Raw genomic sequence first — 18,514 nt, 5'->3', positions numbered from 1 at the left:
CATTACTTTAGGTTTTCAAGTTGGTGAAATGCAGCTTTTTAAAGTAGTATATCCTTATGATTCTCAGAATTTCCTTGGTGTCATAATATATGCCTTTACATTTTTTAGTTATATTGATTGTAATATTGATTAGTTATATTGGCTAAAGGTTTTTTCAATCTTGCTGATTTTCTCCAAGAACCAACTCTTTGTTAATTATTTGTAATTTTTGTTTCCATTTCATTGATTTCAGTCCTGAGTTTTATTATTTCTTTCCATCTCTTCTTTTTGAATATTATATCTTCCTGGTTTTTGATAGGACTTAGGTTATTAATATGTGATCTCTTCAGGGTTTGGGGCTGGTTGGTTGGTTGGTCTTAATGTAGGCACTTAGTGCTATGAAATTGTCTCTTAGAACTGTCTTCATTGTGTCCTATAGGTTTGGGTATGTTTTTATTTGCATTCAGTTCTAAAAAGTTTAAATTTCCTGCTTGATTCATTCTTAATCTAATATTCACTCAGTAGTGAATTAGCCTCTCTTGAGTTTGTATACTCTGATCTTTCTGTTCTTGTTGATACCCATGGTAATCAGATAAGAGGTAAAGTGTTCATTTCAATTTTTCTGTATCTGTTGAGACTTGGTTTGTGTCCTCATAATGTGATCAATCTTGGAGAAAGTTCCATTGGCTGCTGAGAGGCATATTTGGGTGAAGTGTTCCATAGATGTCTGCTAGGTACATTTGATTTAGACATTACTTAACTCTATCATTTCTATGTTTAGTTTTTTTCTGGATGACCTGTCTACTGGGGAGAGTCAGGTATTAAAATCACCCACCATCACTGTGTGAGGGTCAATATATATTTTTAGTAGTTTCTTTTATGAAATTGGACATCTTTGTGTTTGGTGCATAAATGTTTAGAATTATACTCTTGGTGGATTTTTCCTTTAATGTATATGTAGTATCCTTCCCTATCTCTTCTGATTAGTTTTGGTCTGAAGTCTAATTTTCCAGATATTAAAATATCTATGCCTACTTGTTTCTTGTCTCTTTTTGCTTATAATATCTTTTTCCATCCTTTTATCTTAAGATAATATCTTTGTTTGATGGTGAGGTATATTTCTTGGGTAGAACAAAAAGTTGAATACTGTTTTCTATGTCTTTTTTTTTTTAGGAAATTAAGACTATTGTTATTGAAAGTTATTATTGATCAATGTTTATTAATTTCTATTATTTTGTTTAGGTGAGTTTATTCACATTCCCCTCTTTTTGAGGAAAGATTAACTGTTCTGTTATTGCTTATCATTTGTTCCCTCTTAGGTGTCTCTTTTTCTTTGGACAGAATTGTTCTTTCTAGTGGTTTCTGTAGAATTTAATTTGTGGACATAAATTGTTGAAATTTGTTTTTATCATGAATTTTTTTTCTTTCTCCATCAATTGTGATGGGAAGTTTAGCTGGGTAGTCTGGGCTATCACATGTGGTCTTTCAGAACTCATAAAACATCTGTCTAGGCCCTTTTGGTGTTCAGAGTCTCCATTGAAAAGTCAAATACTACTCTAGTGGGCCTGCCTTTATATGTGATTTGGCCTATTTTCCTTTTAAAATCATTTCTTTGTTCTGTACATTTAGTGTTTTGATTATTATGTGTTGTGGATAATTTCATATCTGATATTATTTGGTGTTCTCTATAGCTGTCTACTTTGATGAGTATCTCTTTATATTGGAGAATTTTTATTCTATGCTTTTATTTGAAATATATGTATATATGTATATATGCAGATAGATAGATAGATAGATAGATAGATAGATAGATAGATAGATAGATAGATTTTGACCTGGGTTTCTTTTTCCTCTATTAACCCACAGGTTTAGTCTTTTCATAGTGTCTCATATTTCCTAGATGTTTTCTGCCTGGATTTTTTTTACATTTAATATTTTCTTTAACTGAAATACCCATTTCTTTTCACTTCTCTTCAAGACCTGAAGTTTTCTCTTCCATGTCTTTTAATCTGTTGGTGAGGATTACCTAAAAAATTTGCTTGGCTTCCTAAGCTTTTCATTTTGACTTTTATTTCAGTTTGACCTTCAGTAATTCTATTTCCTTATTGAATTCTACTTTCATGTATTATATTGTTTTCATCATTTCCTTTTCATGATCTTTATTAAGTCGTTTATTTATAATATTGTTAAGGTCCTTGAACATACTCATAATTGCTATTCTAAAGTCTTTGTTTTGTGCTTGAGCTAAATTGCTTTTATCAGGGCCTGTTATAATATGGCTGCTATCTTCTGGAGGAGGCATATTGTCCTGGTTGTTCGTGTTTGTGTTTTTGTGCTGGGACATTGGCATCTGGTGTTATGATGTTAGAGGTGTTTCTTGGTGTAGCTATCTGGTCTTGCCTTCAATGGGTGGGTGGCCTTTGATGGGTGGATTCCTTTCTTTGGTTGCTGTAGACCCAAACTGGGTCCCAGACAAGTGTAACAACTCTAGGGGTCCATGAGTCCCAGCCAAGTATGGCAGCTGTGGATCTCTGTTAGGCAAAGCAGTTCTGTGGGTTCACAGGGAGTCACAAAGAAATGAAGATGGGATAGAAGAAAGACTGAAAAGGGGCAGAAGGGAAGAACTAGGGGGACCCTGGGACTTCATCAAGAGACTGAGTTCCAGGGAGATGGACGTAGTCTGAAAGTGATGTATCTTTAAACTATCTGAGTTATAAGTAACCTGACCATTATTTTTACATTCCTTTTATTGGCTCCTTTCCCTGTATTCTCTTGTGGTGCTCGACAGGACTATGAGCTGCAGCTCTCATGCAGTCAGCTGATACTCTGTAGTGTACTGTGCAGCTAAGCTGAGATGTTCATTAACTTAGGTGTTTTAAATGCATTTTCACCTAAGAATATTTTGTACAATAGCATATTTGTCTTAATATACCTCCATTACCAATCAAGAAGTATAATCAAGGCAGGCAGAGGCAGGCATAGCTCTGTGAGTTAGAGGCTGGCCTAATAGCAAGTTCTAGTCAAGACTACATGAGGAAGAGGAGGAAGAAAAGGAGGAGGAGGAGGAAGAGGAAGAAGAAGGAAGAGGAAGGAAAGGAGGAAGAGGAGGAGGAGGAAGAGAAAGAAGAGGAGGAGGAAGAGGAGGAGGAAGATGAGGGGGAGGAAGAAGAGGAGGAGGAAGAAGAGGGGGAGGAAGAAGAGGAGGAGGAAGAAGGAAGAAGAAGAGGAAGAAAAGGAGAAGAGAATGAGGAGGAGGAAGAAGAGGAAGAGGAGGAAGAGGAGGAGGAGGTCTGTAAACTCACTTTATCTCTTTGCTTCCAAATGTCAGAAAAGCAATATCCCCTCCTTTATCCAGAATACTTCCTTCAGTGTCTGTTCCTAGTGCCATTTCCTCTGCCACGTGCTCCGCTTACAGCCTTAGCACTCTCATGGCACCCCTTCTAGTCACCTTGTGTCCGGCCCCCACACCCTGAGTCTCTTTTGACTCTCATCTTGGTTTGCAGCATTACCAGTGCAGGTAATTTTGTCCTTTTGTGTTCTTTGCTTCTCACCCTTGTGCTGATGATCCCAGTGAACAGGGAGGTCAAGTAGGCTTGAGTGGAGGCTGTCATTCTCTCAGCCTTCTAGCCTCTCTCTCTCATTGCTCTCCCGGACTTGCTGCTCCTCTTGCTTCTGCTCAGCCATTCCTCCTTTAAAGCAGTATCGTTGTATCTCAGCTCAGCCTAACCTGTCACCCTTCACACTGCTGCCCCAGACTTGTGTATTCAACAAGCCTTTGGTCACACACTGTTTTAGGGCAAAGTCCACATTTGAGAGATGATGTTCTCAGCCCGTTGCTCGCACCCCTTCCTGTTAGTCTCATTGAAAACATTCTCAGAATCCCCAGGGGTATGCTGCCTTCTACCCTGCTCCTTCTGTCTGCAGTGTCTTCTCTGCAACCCTTTTCTTATGCCATTTGCCTGATGACATCTTTCTGCCTGTAATTCTTAGTTCAAGCTCTATGTCTTTGAAGCCTTGCCATGTCTCCTGAAGAAAACTGGTTCAAATCTTGTTGAAACTCTTACTGAGCTTCGCCATGACTGCCATCTATTCTCTGACTGTTCTCCCTCCCAGGCTTTCTTTAAGGACATAGAGCACATTTTCATCAGTTTCTGATCTATAGTGCTTACCTCAATGTCTGCAACAGAAAGGGTGCTCAAAAAGCATTTATCAACTTCAGTCTTTATAAAGCTTTATTTATTTAGGCAGAGTCCCACTATGAAAACCTGACTGGCCTGGAACTAGTTAGGTAAGCCCTGGCTTTGAGCTCACAGATATCTGCCTCCCTTAGCCTCAGGAGTGCTAGAATTAAAGACATACAGCACCACACCTGACTTCATTGTGAGACTTTTATCTTAGGGAACATGGTAAGATGATTTATATAATAGCTTCTTGGGTTAAATGGAATTAATCTAGTTATAACTCTATAAAGAATACACATTCGTCTCCTAAATAAAAAGTCATGTTCAGAACCCTGCTTATAATAGAAAATAAAGAAATTACTGAGTCTTTTATAAGACCCAGTAACACATAAGCAATTTCCAAAACTCCTCTGAAGTTGGAGATAAGCATCCTCTGTAAGCATTTGCCTTGTACTGTTCATTCATTACAGTGTTAACACAGCCTACATTTATGTTAGTATCATTTATTTTAAATTGCTGCTAATCCTTTTATGATGCCAGAAAAGATAAATGGGAAAAGAATCAAGCTAATGTCAGTGTTACACTTCTTTATAGGGACACAGACTCTCTGGAACATAGAATTTTGTGACTTGGGAAATGACAAGTCCAGAGAATCTAGAGTTAAGGCTTCATTATGAATTGACACCAGAGAAATCACATTTTATAGAAGAGGCATATGGGCAAATAGGACCTGAAAAATAAATTTGAAGTAAACAACATTCAAATTCATTGCACTCTCACCAAGGCATGTAAAGTACTCAGTGTATTTCCTGGATGCCTAGGGCAGCCCATCCCTTGGTTCCCCACACAGGCCAGCCTCTTGATGCAAGATAATTACTGTGGCCTGAACTGCTCACTCTTGCTATATGGAAATATGTCTGTTTTCTTTCCAAAACCTGAGAGACCTGGCTTCCAGCTGGCTGACACCTGGAGATCATTTGATAAGTTAATTTATACTAACATCATATTGAGTAATAATTGGAGGATATATAAAACCTAGCCCTGTGAGCTGCCCTAATAGAGGGACATTTCCCATTGTCCCATATACCTTCCTTGTTGGTTTTTTTTCTCTTTCTTTCTTTGTCTTCTCACAACTCAGCAACTTTAAATCTGCTGAACTCTGCCTCAGGTGACCTCCTCCTCTCTGTGTTTACCACCACCTTTTGTCTGGAAAACTGCTGCTCACTCTTTAAGATGGAAATCAATTATCTCTTGTCTAAGTTCTCTGTATTCCCCAGGCCTTTGACTTTCATACAGTTTTGTGTTCTTTTTTCAGTTTTTTTTCCTGTGGTTATTCACTTTTCAGTTGACTTCTACCCCCATGATTCAGTGATTGAAAAGGACATACACCGATGCCCGTCCTCCGTGACCTGTCAGCCATACTGGATGTTACTGACCACTGCCTTTTGACTCCCCCCTTCCCTGTTCTTAGCACTGCTTCCCCTGAATTTCTTGACATAATAGTCTGCTAGTATTTTACCTGTCACTTTTCTTCCTCAGCCTTGTTTGTTGGATCCTCTTCCAGCTAATCTCTGAGTATTGGAATTCCTTAAGGCTGTGTCCTGGCCCCTTTTCCTTCTCACGCTCTGCTCTCCCAATAGGCAAACGCTTCCACACCCAGGGCCTTAATTATTCAGGCAGCTGATTCTCAGATTACATCTCCAACCCTAAGTTCTGTCCTGATACTCAGACATCTGCTGTTCAATACAGTCCCTGCGGAAGTTTTGCAGGTACTCTTGTCTACACTCACCAGGTTCAAAATCCACATTGTTCTTTAGCTAAGAGAATAGCTCCTTCATTTACCTATTAGCCAAACTAAAAACCAGGAGTTACTACTGACATGCCTAATCTCTTTCACTGTCATATCCAGTGTGCCAATCTTCTGACTCTAACTTCTAAATATTTCTCTCATGTTTGACTTGTGTACATCTTCACTGACACTCAAGTTATCACCAGAGTACAAGTATGTGTAGAACCACCATCTTGCACCCACTCCATGCCTCTACTGCATTTCTACATTGCAAACATAGTGCTGTTTGAAGAGTCATTCATTCATTCTTAACCCTTTAATACATGCAAGGCACTTCCTAGATGTTGCTGATACAAATGTGACTAAAACTGCCTGTTCCCAATCTTCTAGATTCTACAGATTGTATGATTGGGGAACTTAATGTAATTGAGATTGTGTTTGTATAAATAAAGCAGACCGTTTTTCTTTTGATCTCACAACTCAATTAACTTAAAAGACTTTTTCTCCCTCTGTGTGTGTACATTATATGTATGTGTGCTCATTTGTATGCCAGTATACATGAATATGTATGTGTATACAAGCATACTGAAAGTCAGTGTCTGCTATCTTCCTCAAGTACTCTCTCTACTTTGTTTTTTGAGGCAGAGTCTCTAGAACAGGGAACTCACTAATTCAGCCAGATGAGCAGACCAGTGAACTCCAGGGATCTACTGTCCTGGACCCTCACCCAGAACTGGGATCGTAGATATTACCACTGTATCCAGCTTTTACACAAGTGCTGGGCAGCCTGAAGTCCCTGTGCTTGAGCAGCAGGCACTTCACCCACTAAGCCATATTTTAGCTCCAACAAGAAGACTTTTATGGCATTGAAAAATATGAGGAGTTCTCTTCACCAAAAGCAAGCAATCATTTCTACAACGGGAGACATCAATTTGATATCCTCCAACTCAATTGACACTGTCTACTTAAAGTTGTCCCCAGTGTGCCATCTGTGCCCCCCAGGCACAAACAGTTTAGATGCCAATTGCTAGCTACAGATTGTATCTTTCTCCTATGCTTCTCACCTATTGGCACAATTTAGTATTCCCACAACCCCCTCAAATTCAACTAATTCATTTGAATGGCTCCTAGAATTTAAGGGTGCACACTGTGTTTATAACGGATGTTAGAAGGTGCATAGACTGATGTATAGGAGAAGGGGCATGGAGCTCCCATGCTCTCTCTGGCATTTGTCCTTTGGGGATTGTAATGCTAACAGACTAGATGATGGAGGCTGTTATAGCCGGTCTCCCTGTTCAGTCTTCTTGATCTTATGAGACAGGTCATTTTCTAAAATAAGGGTAATATCTGCCATTTTTTATCTAGCATCTACTATCAGAAAAAGTAGGTCAGAGGAAAAACAGAAGATTTGAACTTCTGTGACATGCCCTGAGGCAGGAATTAGGAGCTAGAAACTGTAGAAACTAAATAGTTGTCTATAATAATATCACAGGGATTGGCAAAATTTCTTTGGGGAAATAATTTTTCACCAGAGTCAGAATCTACAAGTGAAGACATAAGAGAGAAGAGTATTTTAGGCAGAGTACTGCATGCAAAGGACTAGAATAAGAAAGGGACTGGGTATGAGATCAAAGCACATGGTTGCATCCAGATGTGACCTTACTCAAGGGGTCCAGTAAGCTCTCACCCAGTCTGCCAGAGTGGGCGAGCATGTGAGTCATACCTGAAGAAACACCACTGCCAAATAGGCAGCCAAGACTTATGTGATGCCATCAGAAGATTCTGAGGCAAAAAGTAATGTAACCAGACTGTACAGTCCTTGGCACAGGGACTTTTATCTCTTGTTCATTTAGATTTGTCTCATGCACAATATTTGCTGAAAGAATGGGTGTCTGTTTGGATGATATAGTGTTGTATTATATTGTAACATGTGCTTAATGACTCCTTTCACAAGGCTCAATCCTGAAAAACTGACTATATTTTTATATTAATATAATTATATATGTTTTTATATATTCCTAAATATATAACTCCAACCGGCTCAGTCCATATGTTTGTATGTGTGTTTTCAGGGCTGATCATATGGGCCTGGATAGCCGATTTGTATTCTCTTCTCTAGGGAAGAGCATTTCTCTCCCTCAATGCTCCATAGTTGCCTGTACTCTTTGCCTAAGGTTGAGGCCTTATAACCTTTGCGCCACTCAGACTTTTACCTTGAACCACTTAGGCGGGAACAATGACTGGCATCATGCTCAGAGAATCAGGTGATGAATTCCAATCTCAGCCATAGTGCAGCTGAGTTGTCTTTGCAGTGACCTTGTAGAGACTATAGTGGCTGCAGATACATGTGCACATGTGTGTTGAACATGTAACTGTGGGGCTCTTAGCTTATGAAATGTAATTGATTCTTAGGAAAGGATAAAATCCCTTATAGGTGGGGGTGGGGGGTACGGGGGAGGGAAAGGACTAGGGAGAAAGAGAGAATAAGAAGCAGAAAAGACAACCAAAGAGAAAATTCTGGGACAATATAATAAGCATTTTTAACATGATGACTATAAAGGAAATAACAGTAATTTACAAAGAAAAGACTTTTCATAATACCATCCAAATACTGTCACATGAAGTGGATATCCATCTGTGCATGAGGCAAATTCTGTTCTTGGGCTTCTTAAGTAGAATGTTACTAAGTCAACAATGGAAACTAGTTAAGCCCCACACAGTAGAAAGTGTATCTTCTAAGTTTTTAAGTCTCATGTGAATTCTGTATTCCTTGGGTTCTATTGGTAACTAATCATGGTTACCTCTTAGTATTCTGAATATAAGAAATATTTTGTGATTTTTAAATTTTGATCTCTTTGAGACACTGAAGCCCAAGCTGCCCTTGAACTTACAACAGTCCTGCCACAGTCTTCCAAGTACTGTGCTTAGCAATATAAGCCACCATGCTTGGCTAAAAAACACCTTAAGAACTGTGTGTTTAAAATATGGCAGAGCTAGGGACATAGTACAGGTGTACTACATCAATTGCTGTAGTGATGCACACCTGCATTCCAAAGCTTGGGAGGTAGAGGCAGGAGGATGAAAAATTATAAGACCATCCTCAGGGTCAAGCCTAGCCTGTGATACACATGAGACTTTGCATGAAGAAATCACATATAAGGGCCCTCCAGAGAGATTTCTACAATCTTGTGTGGATACAAGCACTGGCTGCTCTTGCAGAGAACAGGGTTTGGTTCCAAGCACCCATGTTGTGACTCACAACTGTCTATTACTCCAGTTTCAGGGTATTGGAACCCCTCAGTCTCCTCAGATACCAGGTGCACATGTGGTGTACACACATACAGTCAGGCAAACGCAAATGAAAACAAACATTTTATTTATTATATACGCATGCATTTGAAATCATTTTGTTCATAGCTGATATGTTTACAGGAGATATGTCTAGCCTGCCTGATTGCTTGGCCAGTTGACCTTTGGCGTCAAAGGCACAAATGTAACCAGTTGGAGTATACTCTATGTGGATATGTTAGTTTATACAATTCATATGGATCATTTATCTATGTGGAACTGGCCCCTGACTGATAACACGCTTGCTTTTGAACACACCAGTTTCCTATAAACCGTTGAGAATCCCCAAGCTTCACTGGTTGCCATAAAACTATTCAGGTATTTTGATTAGCTCAGTGAAAAAAAAACTGTAGTCCTGCAGTTTAAAATTAAATTTATTTATTTGGCAAAAGAAGAAAATGGGACTAAAATTTAAAGCATCAGGCAAAGTTGTCGTTTAAAGGTCTCCAGCCGTTATTTCTCTTTTTCCATGTGTTCCCAGGACTGATAGAAGAGTGGTAGTTCCAGCAACATTTCCAGACAAGACAAACTTTATCAAGTGCTTTTTCTTACAACCAAACTATAACAAAGTCATCTCATAGATTAAAAAGCTGGCTTGCACTTTGTGTTTTGATGTTGCTATTCATTTTCCTTTAGAGCAAGCCATTTCAAACTTCCACATACATAAACAAATGAGTTATTTGATAAGCAGCCCTAATCTTTTCAAACTTTCACTATTTTATTAGTCAGTGTTTTAGTTAAGGTTAAAGGGAGTTTGTGGTTTCTGAGATGAGAAATTCAGCCCTCTTGTAAAACTAAAGGATAAATGAATAAAATGAACACTTAAATTGCCCGTTTTCAGACTCAGTTTCTGTGTCTAAATTGTATGTAAAGGCTTTACTGACATTCTCACTATTTTGTAGTTACACCATATCAGCAATAACGCCCGTCTACTACAAAAGAAAAGAGGAATAATGTTGGAGCCTCTGCTAGAGATTCTGACGAGTCTGGCTTTAAAGTACACTGCATTCCATTTTCCTTCAAGGGCCAGAAGATGTGGGAAAAACACTATTCCTTTCTAGTGGCTGAATAATATACAAATGTCCTTTATGCTTTTCTTGGAACTCCAGGCATCAGAGGCTGTCTAACAGATATGTATACTTCCAGTTATTCATTCAGTTGAGCAGAAATAAGTTCCAAGATCTTTAACTAATGGGGATGATAATTAGTGATAATTCACTGATCGGCTTTTCTGTAATCAATAATATATACTTTTCTTTAGCAAAGGAGTCATTTTTTTTAAGCTGTTGGTCTAAACAGTTGCAGAAAAGACAAGGCTGTGTGTCTCTGCTGGCTGAAAGAGGGACTTACATTATGTCTGCCTCTAAAATAATCAGTGCCCTAGATCTCTCCTGACCCTTACTTGCTCCTAGTTGGCCCCACACCTTGATCAACAACCCTTCCCTCAAGAGTTGGGTGTGCTGAATTCACTAGAGAGAGCCAAGAAACTGTCCCAGAAACTGGCTGCCTCCAGGGACTTCAGCTCCTGAAACTTGGAATGCCAGATTCTGATACTGGCAGCAGGGTTATGATCTGGGCCAAACAAGCCCACAGGAGAGCAGGTTTGGATCGGTTATGCATGCTTGGTCTTCCTGTTTTATAGATGTCTTGCGAGGTGTTACATCTCTGCTGAATTGTACCTCTCTCTGTGATTCTCACAGGTTCAAAGAACAAATTTTGTGCACATTGAGCCAAGTTTTGAAAGCTCCAGGAAGAAGAGGAAGGTCAGCGAACCAGTGACAGTCTTCATTCCTAACAGAAAATGAAACTTAGGTGCCTTTGCTGTGCCTATTTTTCAAAAATGTGTGAAATGTAACAGGAGAGTCACAAAATTTTTTTCCTAAAGCTTTTGCTCAAGTTTTTACTCAGTTTGTGAAGTGGCTAAGCTATTGAGCAAGACATAGATTCAAGAAGGAAACAGGATCACCAGAGCTGCCTTGGGATGGGATTACCTCACGGCTGAGTTAGAGATGAGACACGCTTTGTGTTTGCACAAAAACCACAGCAGTTATTTTGGAAAGAAATAAGCTGCTGTTCTTAAAGAAAAGGGTTTTTCTTTACATAATTAAATTCTCCAGGTATCTCTGTGAAATATTCTGACTTGTTATAACTTGTGTGTTGGAATTCTTGTATAGCTTTATTAAAACTCTCACAGAGCAGCATAGGATGTGTGTGGAGGTGCTTAGCCAGGTGTGACCTATATGTTGACTTCAGTCACAAAGTTGATCAGCAGCATGTGGATCCAGATGTGGATCCCTGTAAAGTTTGTCAGCTCTGGCCCTGGACCCTGGATTGTTTGCCAATCTCAAACAGCCGTCATGCAGTTCAGAAGCCTGGTTCCTCTGTAAGACCTGTGTTGAGTATTTCCATCCCAAAAATACTTGAGTTTATCAGTCTGTAACTTGCAGGTGATGCTATTTGTCCCCCTTCATGTTCTGGAAGAATTTTGATAAACAATGATAATGTGATATGAATAATAAATGACTTAAGGGATTGTTTTATGATTTATGTAACATGGAATTTAGTAATTGAACTTAAATGGATGGCATAGATAGTTAGATATTAAATATGTGTGCAGTGTGTGTGTGTTTCACATGCATGTGTGATAATCAGAGGACAACTTGTTGAAGTTGGTTCTCCCCTTCCATTATGTGGGTTCTGGGGATTGAACTTAGGTCTTCAGGCTTGGCAGCAAGCCTCCTTATCCATTCACTGGGCCTGCAAGATATTTTTTACTCATTGAATTTTGCACTTTGTAGGGTTTTTTTTCCACTTAAATTAGTGTTTCTCCAGTGTAAGGTTAATGAGGCTCTCAGCACCTGGAGTGCCCATCACACATTATGTCTTAAGTGGAACTGATCAAACTGTCGGGGCCGAGACCTGGGGAACAGTCTCATTCTGCCACAGAAGTTGAGATTCTGTGGCTTTGACAGAAGAGACTCTCTGGGCCAGGTGTCCCTTAGTCTGCAGGAGGAGTGTGTGTTACATAGCAGAGGAAAGTCAAGGTAGCCTGCCTAGTGTTGCCCTTTGCTGGACGCTCCTCTGTTTCTGAGGACCTAGGGCTGAGTATCAACTGAAGCACTAAGGAAGGACTGTGGGAGGAAGGGGGTTGCATTTTCCCTGCCTGCATATTAAAGTGGATTCATGTAAGCCTGCTCTTCCACTAAAAGGAGCAGGTGGGGAAAGGTAATTGGTCTTATTAGATCCTTGATGGAAGTGTAGCCTGAGTCACCATAATTTTTTTAAGAGAGTCACATAAAGGGATTTGATGTCTAGTAGAAGGATTAGGTTTATTCTGTGTCTCTCCAGAGGGCAGATCTGAAAGTATCAAGAGGTCTGAGCTCCACAGGCTGTCAGGATTTTGTGTTGGGCTGTCTTATAAAGTGGTGAGAGTCACCGTAAGCTGTGAACACAGGGAATGTCACTACATCTCTAAGGGTCTTTGATTTACATAGTGAGTAGCCTGTATTTCAGAAGGAACCATTTTGTTTAAAGGGGAATTTAGCTCTCAATCTATATTTACATTTATCAGAAACTTAGCCTAAAATTGCCAGTGATCCTTAGAGTTTAGAACCTAAATTTATCTAGAAAGTGTAGTGATCTGACTCTATCTTTTAATATCCCCTTTCTCAACTAAACAGCTTTATCAGTGCCATTGGGTATAGCGTGTTTCTGATATGGTGAGTGCGTGAGATAGGAGAAAAGGCTGGACACATGCCCTTGGTAGGCATGCAGGAGGAGAGATCTGCTATCAAGAGCTGAGAAACATGAAAGTATGAAACAGCTGGTTTTACACAGCTCATACACGAAACTAGTTATGAAGGACAGAGACCATCCATTTCTATTCAGCGGAAGATTTTATCTGAGGAGAGAAATTTTTTAGTCTTCCATTTCTGTCCCTTGCTGTCGAAAGATGAATGAAAACAACTGCATCAAAAATGTAGAGAAAGAGAGAAAGAGGAGGAGAAGAAAAGAGGGGAAGAGAGAGATGGTGAAGGAAGAGGAGATAGGAGGAAACAGCCCCTAGGCTGGGCACCTGCAGTGTGCTAGGCTGGCCCTTCGCTCACCCTGACTGTGTCTGCCTCCTCAGCAGAGTTACAGAGATTAGAGGATGATAGCTTGGAAACTGGGGCATTGTTAAATTATGGGGAAGTTTGACTTTGGCTGAGTGGTTTTTCTCTCTTTACAGAAATTAGTCTAGCTAAAAAGAAATAGGTTGGGCTCAGGGTTGCCCCCAGCCTTTGAAGCCAGGCACCGGAAACCACACCTCCGTTTCCCCCCCTGCAGGTCCCTCCTGTGTCTAGGTTCTTCACTCTCCAGCTCACATCTGCCAGAAAGAGGCTGGAAATGGTCTCAGTGTCAAAGCTGCTCTGAGATAAGCTCAGACTTCTGTGGTTTCTAAAATTCTAGTAAAGTCGAAGCTCATCTTGAGTGTAACGAGCTATTGATTTATGGTTTCAAAACCAGCAGTCTGAGGTCTTCAGCGACTTCCGCAGATTCTTTTTTTTGTATTTTTGTTTTATTTTGTTTTCTCTGTGCCATGGAAGTCACTCTGTAGACCAGGCTGGCCTTAAACTCAGAGAGATTCATTTGCCTCTGCCTCCCAAGTGCTGGGGTAAAAGGTGTGCGCCACCACTGCCACCATCACCGGCTTTCACGATTCTTATAGTAAAAACAATGCTCAGGTATAATGAATGTCATTTAAAGGAAGCCCCATGTGATAGTCTAGACTCTACATATATGAGAAAATACCTAAGTTATACTCTTTGGAAAGTATTAGTCTGTTTCTGTGATAATGTTTTAACTGTGATTTGTGTATTGAAGTCCTTGCTGAGACATAATATGCAATTTTATTAGTGACACCCAGAAAACAAGGGTGTCACTGGAGACATTGGATTTTTTTGTTTGTCCAAAATTTATTTATTTATTTACTTACTTACTTATTTGGTTATACAATGGTAAAGTTAAATTTCTATCCAGAAGTAGTGAGACTTGGGGAGGAGCTAAAGAGCAAACCTGTTCATACCTACCTGATCGGACAACATCTCTGCAGGTAGGGTTTTGCCTTATAGAAGCCTCAAAGGTGCTAATATCTGTGTTGTTTGTTTGCTTTGTTTTATTTGCTTTTTAGGTTTGGGGTTTTGGAGTTTTTTTGTTTGTTTGTTTTGTTTTGTTTTGTTTTGTTTTACATGGGGTCTCTTTAAATAGACCTGGCTGTCCTAGAACTCAGTATGTAGACCAGACCTACCTAGAACCCTAGAATCTGCCTGTCTCTACCTCCAGAGTGCTGGAGTTAAAGGCATGTGCCAGGTGGAGAGTCCTTCTTGTAGGACATGGTGGCTTACAGGTACCCCTGGCTCACTGTGTGCAGTCAGGGAAATTGCCCTGGTACTCAAGCAGGGATTACGTGGAAGACCTTCACAAAAGGCAGCCCTGGGAAAACTTGGCCAGCAGTTCTGAAAATAGGCTGACCATTCAGGATTAGGATTTTTCTGTTATAAATCCAGGATGATATCCTTGAACTTTCAGTGAAGTCTCACTCAGTGTTATAGACTGATCTTACTGGTCCCTGAGGTTCACCATACAAGTATTTCTCTCCAAGTGGAGAGGCAAGCTGAATGACAGCCTCATCAACATCTGGGAGGCACTGAAGTACAGATGCATTCTTTGAGGGTCTCAGATACTTCAGGACAGAAATCTGGTGTAAAAATGGCTTTGAAAGGTTGTTATCTGGTTCGTCAGCACTTCCAAAGGCAGTAATGCTCAGTGCTAGTGCTCAGTTCCATTAAGATATTTACTAACTTGCTGCAGGATGAACAAACAAAGTTAGTTTTTTTGTCTTCCTTTTAGCAAGCAGTCAAGACAAGGCTTGGGCTTCCCAGGCCTGATAGTACACACCTGGGTTTCAAACTGCCCAGTAAGCATAACGCCAGGGCTCCAGAGATGCTCGTCAGATTTGTGTGTGTGTGTGTGTGTGTGTGTGTGTGTGTGTGTGTGTGTGTGTGTAATTCAGGCACTCGGGAGTCTGAGGCTGGAGGACTGTGACTCCATCTCAAACACACACGCACACACACGCACATGCACACATATACACACAGAGAAAGGGGGAAGGGACAGAGGGAGGAAGAAGAAAAAGAAGCAAGAAAGGAAGGATAAAGAAAGAAAAAGAAAACACATACCTCAGATACTGAATTCAAACCTGACGAGTTTCTAAATAAGTTATTTTCCCTCTCTTACCCTCAGTTTACTTGATCTAATGAAATATAAATAGTGAAACTTGGTTCCTAGCTCCTATGAGCATGGAGCAAGAAAATCAGCAAACTGCCCAGTAAGCATATAGCCAGGGCTCCAGAGACGCTCATCGTGTGTGTGTGTGTGTGTGTGTGTGTGTGTGTACAAGCTTGAGCATGACAGAGTCTTGAGCATCCTCAGTCTTCTCTCCATCTTATGATATCCATCTCTGAGACAGGATCTCTCACATACTGGAGCTTGCAGATTCAGCTAAGCTGGCTGCCAACATCCAGGAATCTGCCTGGCCACCTCCCCCATTCTAGGATTACAAGAAATGACCACCTTGGCTTTTCACATGGATGCTGGAAATCCAGACTCAGGTCCTCATCCTTGTACAGCAAACACGTTGTCATTAAGCTGTCTTCCCAACCCCTCAAGTTACTATTTTATGCTCCTAGCATCTTGCTGGTCATCAAGAGCTGAAGATTTCCTCTTCCTTTATTTTCCCTACTTTATCTTTTCCAACCCTGGCGTTGACCCTTGACCCTGCCTGCTCCCATTTGCCTCTGTTCTTAGTGTCTCCCTGCCCCTCTCCTCAGAATGGAAATGTCCTTTCCTTCAGGACAGTTCATAGAAGGGAAGCATCAGATTATACTTACTGGGCTGCCCTCTTGCATTTGTATCTTAAATAGAAACTTGTTACTTAGAAAAATGAATGTTATTTGGGAGGCAAAGGCAGGTGGATTTCTGAGTTCGAGGCCAGCCTGGTCTACAGAGTGAGTTCCAGGACAGCCCGGGCTATAAGAGAAACCCTGTCTTGAAAAATCAAAAAAAAAAAAAAAAAAAAAAGAAAGGAAGGAAGGGAGGAAGGAAGGAAGAAAGAAAGGAAAAATGAATGTTACCTAGGTGTAAAATCAGACTGAATACACAGAGAAGAAGAAAGTCAGAGGAGAGCTTTATTCCTCCTTGAAACATTTAAAGAGCTGTTTGGGAATGCATGGACACATTGTGTTCCAAAGAGGGACACAGAGCAGGTGGAAGAACCTGAACAGTACAGGCCAAGCCTCCACAAAGTAAGGGTTTCTCCTCCACACTTCAGCGGGGTGGCGCAAGGCGGGCATGCAGCATTTTCCTGATTTATTAGCAGTTAGAGTTGCCAGCCTCTGACTCCTTCTAGCAGGAACGTTCTCTCATCATTAGAAGTGTTCAGCCCACTTCATAGGAAGTTGTTCCTTGTCATGAGAGTAGAAGCAGCTCAGTACTAAAATCCCTTCCAGCTGCAGAGTTCTGGGACACTCTGCATTAACAGTAGGATTTCAGCAGAGATACACGGGAACAAAGGAATACTTTATAATCCTTTCTCCCAAAGACGATGAAGTTTAAAACTAAGGTTCTATAGTTCAGAGGCTGATTGGGCATCCTCTAGTAGCCCAAATTATTGGGGGCACATTATCTGTCTACTCTCTGTGTGTTTCTATTTCCCTGTCTAAATGAGGATAGGGTAGTATCTTTCTCACAGTTATGAGGGCTAAGTGAGTCACCACACTCTAGGCAAAGCAGAAGACTGGCTGGAATATACAACAGCACGGTTCAGCAAATGCTAGTTACAGTTACCTGACACTCTGGCTTCTTCTAAGCACTTTTCCCCCAACTTCTCAGTATATTAAGCAACATCCTTTGTAGCATAATTAACTCAGACTTAGGTTTTCCCCCCTTATCAAATGACAGCCTTGGCCATTATTAATCAATTCTTTGAAATCTCTGTGAGCCAGCTTATTTTTCAAAAATTAATTTATTTCCTTTACATCTAGATGGAAGCTTCCCCTCCCTCCTCTCTTCCCAGTCCCTCCCTCTCTCCTCACCTCCTCCATTCTCCCTGTCTTTCTCCTCAAAGACTGAGAGGCCTCCCATGGATATCACCACTCCTTGCTATAGCAAGTTGTATTAAAACTAGATGTATCTTCTTCTATTGAGGCTGAAGGAGGCAACCCAGGTAAGGGAAAGGGATCCAAAGACAGGCAGCAGAGTCAGAGACAGCTCCTGCTCCTGCTGTTAGGGGTTCCACATGAAGACCAACTGCACTTCTGTTACATATGTGTAGGGGGTCAAGGTCTGTCCCATGCATGTTCTCTGGTTAGTGGTTCAGTCTGAGCCCCTGTGGGCCCAGCTAAGTTGATTCTGTAGGTTTTCTTGTGGTGTCCTTGACCCTTCCCCTCCCAGCTCCTTCAATCATTCCTCTCTGTCCTCCACAGGATTCCGGAGCTCTACCTAATGCTTGGCTGTGGGTCTCTGCATCTGTTTCCATCAGCTGCTAGGTAAAGCCTCTCAGATGACAGTTATGCTAAGCTGCTGTCTGGTTGTCTCTAGTGCCAGCAGGCCTCCAGGAATGCAAGCAGAGCTGTGGGCCAGAAAATGAGGCACAAGGGACAGGGCACAGCTCATTGCTACTGGGCTTGTGGGGGTGGGGGCAGGGGGACCTGGCAGTTGTGAACAAGTTTTAATACAACAAACGGTAGGGCCTCTGGCACATAGTTGATGAAACACAATCTGCTAACATCTGGCAAGTAGTAGATGCACAGTAAATATTTGTTTAATAAGTTGATGAACTTGGCAGAGTTCATATTATTTCCTACATTTTATTTATTTGTTTGTGATTAGGTAATACAGTCAAATGACTTAAAATTCAAAAGGAACAAAAAGATGTATATAAAGACATTGCTCTCCTGACCTCATACCTTCTACTTCCTGTCCCCAAAGGTAGCTAGCATAACCACTTTCTCATATAGCTTTTCAGAGCTATTTTAGGCACAGACAAGCAAACATGCCTGCTTACGCACACTCATTCTTCTTTTTAAACAAATAGCATCATGCACTGATCTAGGCACGGTTATTGAAACGGCCACAAATGTGTGGGTGAGTGGGAACATGCAAAGAGGGATTAGAAAAG

At 40.8% G+C, this 18,514-nt stretch overlaps 1 protein-coding gene across 1 annotated transcript in view; it reads left to right on the top strand.

Annotated features, from left to right (window-relative positions):
• Hormad2 (HORMA domain containing 2) overlaps positions 1-11,102 on the top strand; it is a 92,675-nt gene extending 81,573 nt beyond the window's left edge. The window contains exon 10 of the mRNA XM_028758248.1: positions 10,998-11,102. Coding sequence (XP_028614081.1) covers positions 10,998-11,102 — 105 coding nt within the window. The remainder of the gene's footprint in view (positions 1-10,997) is intronic.
• Positions 11,103-18,514: the final 7,412 nt, after the last annotated feature.

Source organism: Grammomys surdaster, unplaced genomic scaffold, assembly GCF_004785775.1.
Source record: "Grammomys surdaster isolate TR1022 unplaced genomic scaffold, NIH_TR_1.0 126187, whole genome shotgun sequence".
NCBI lineage: Eukaryota > Metazoa > Chordata > Mammalia > Rodentia > Muridae > Grammomys > Grammomys surdaster.
The sequence above is the reverse complement of the archived record's forward strand: the minus strand, read 5'-3'. Positions and strand labels throughout refer to the sequence as shown.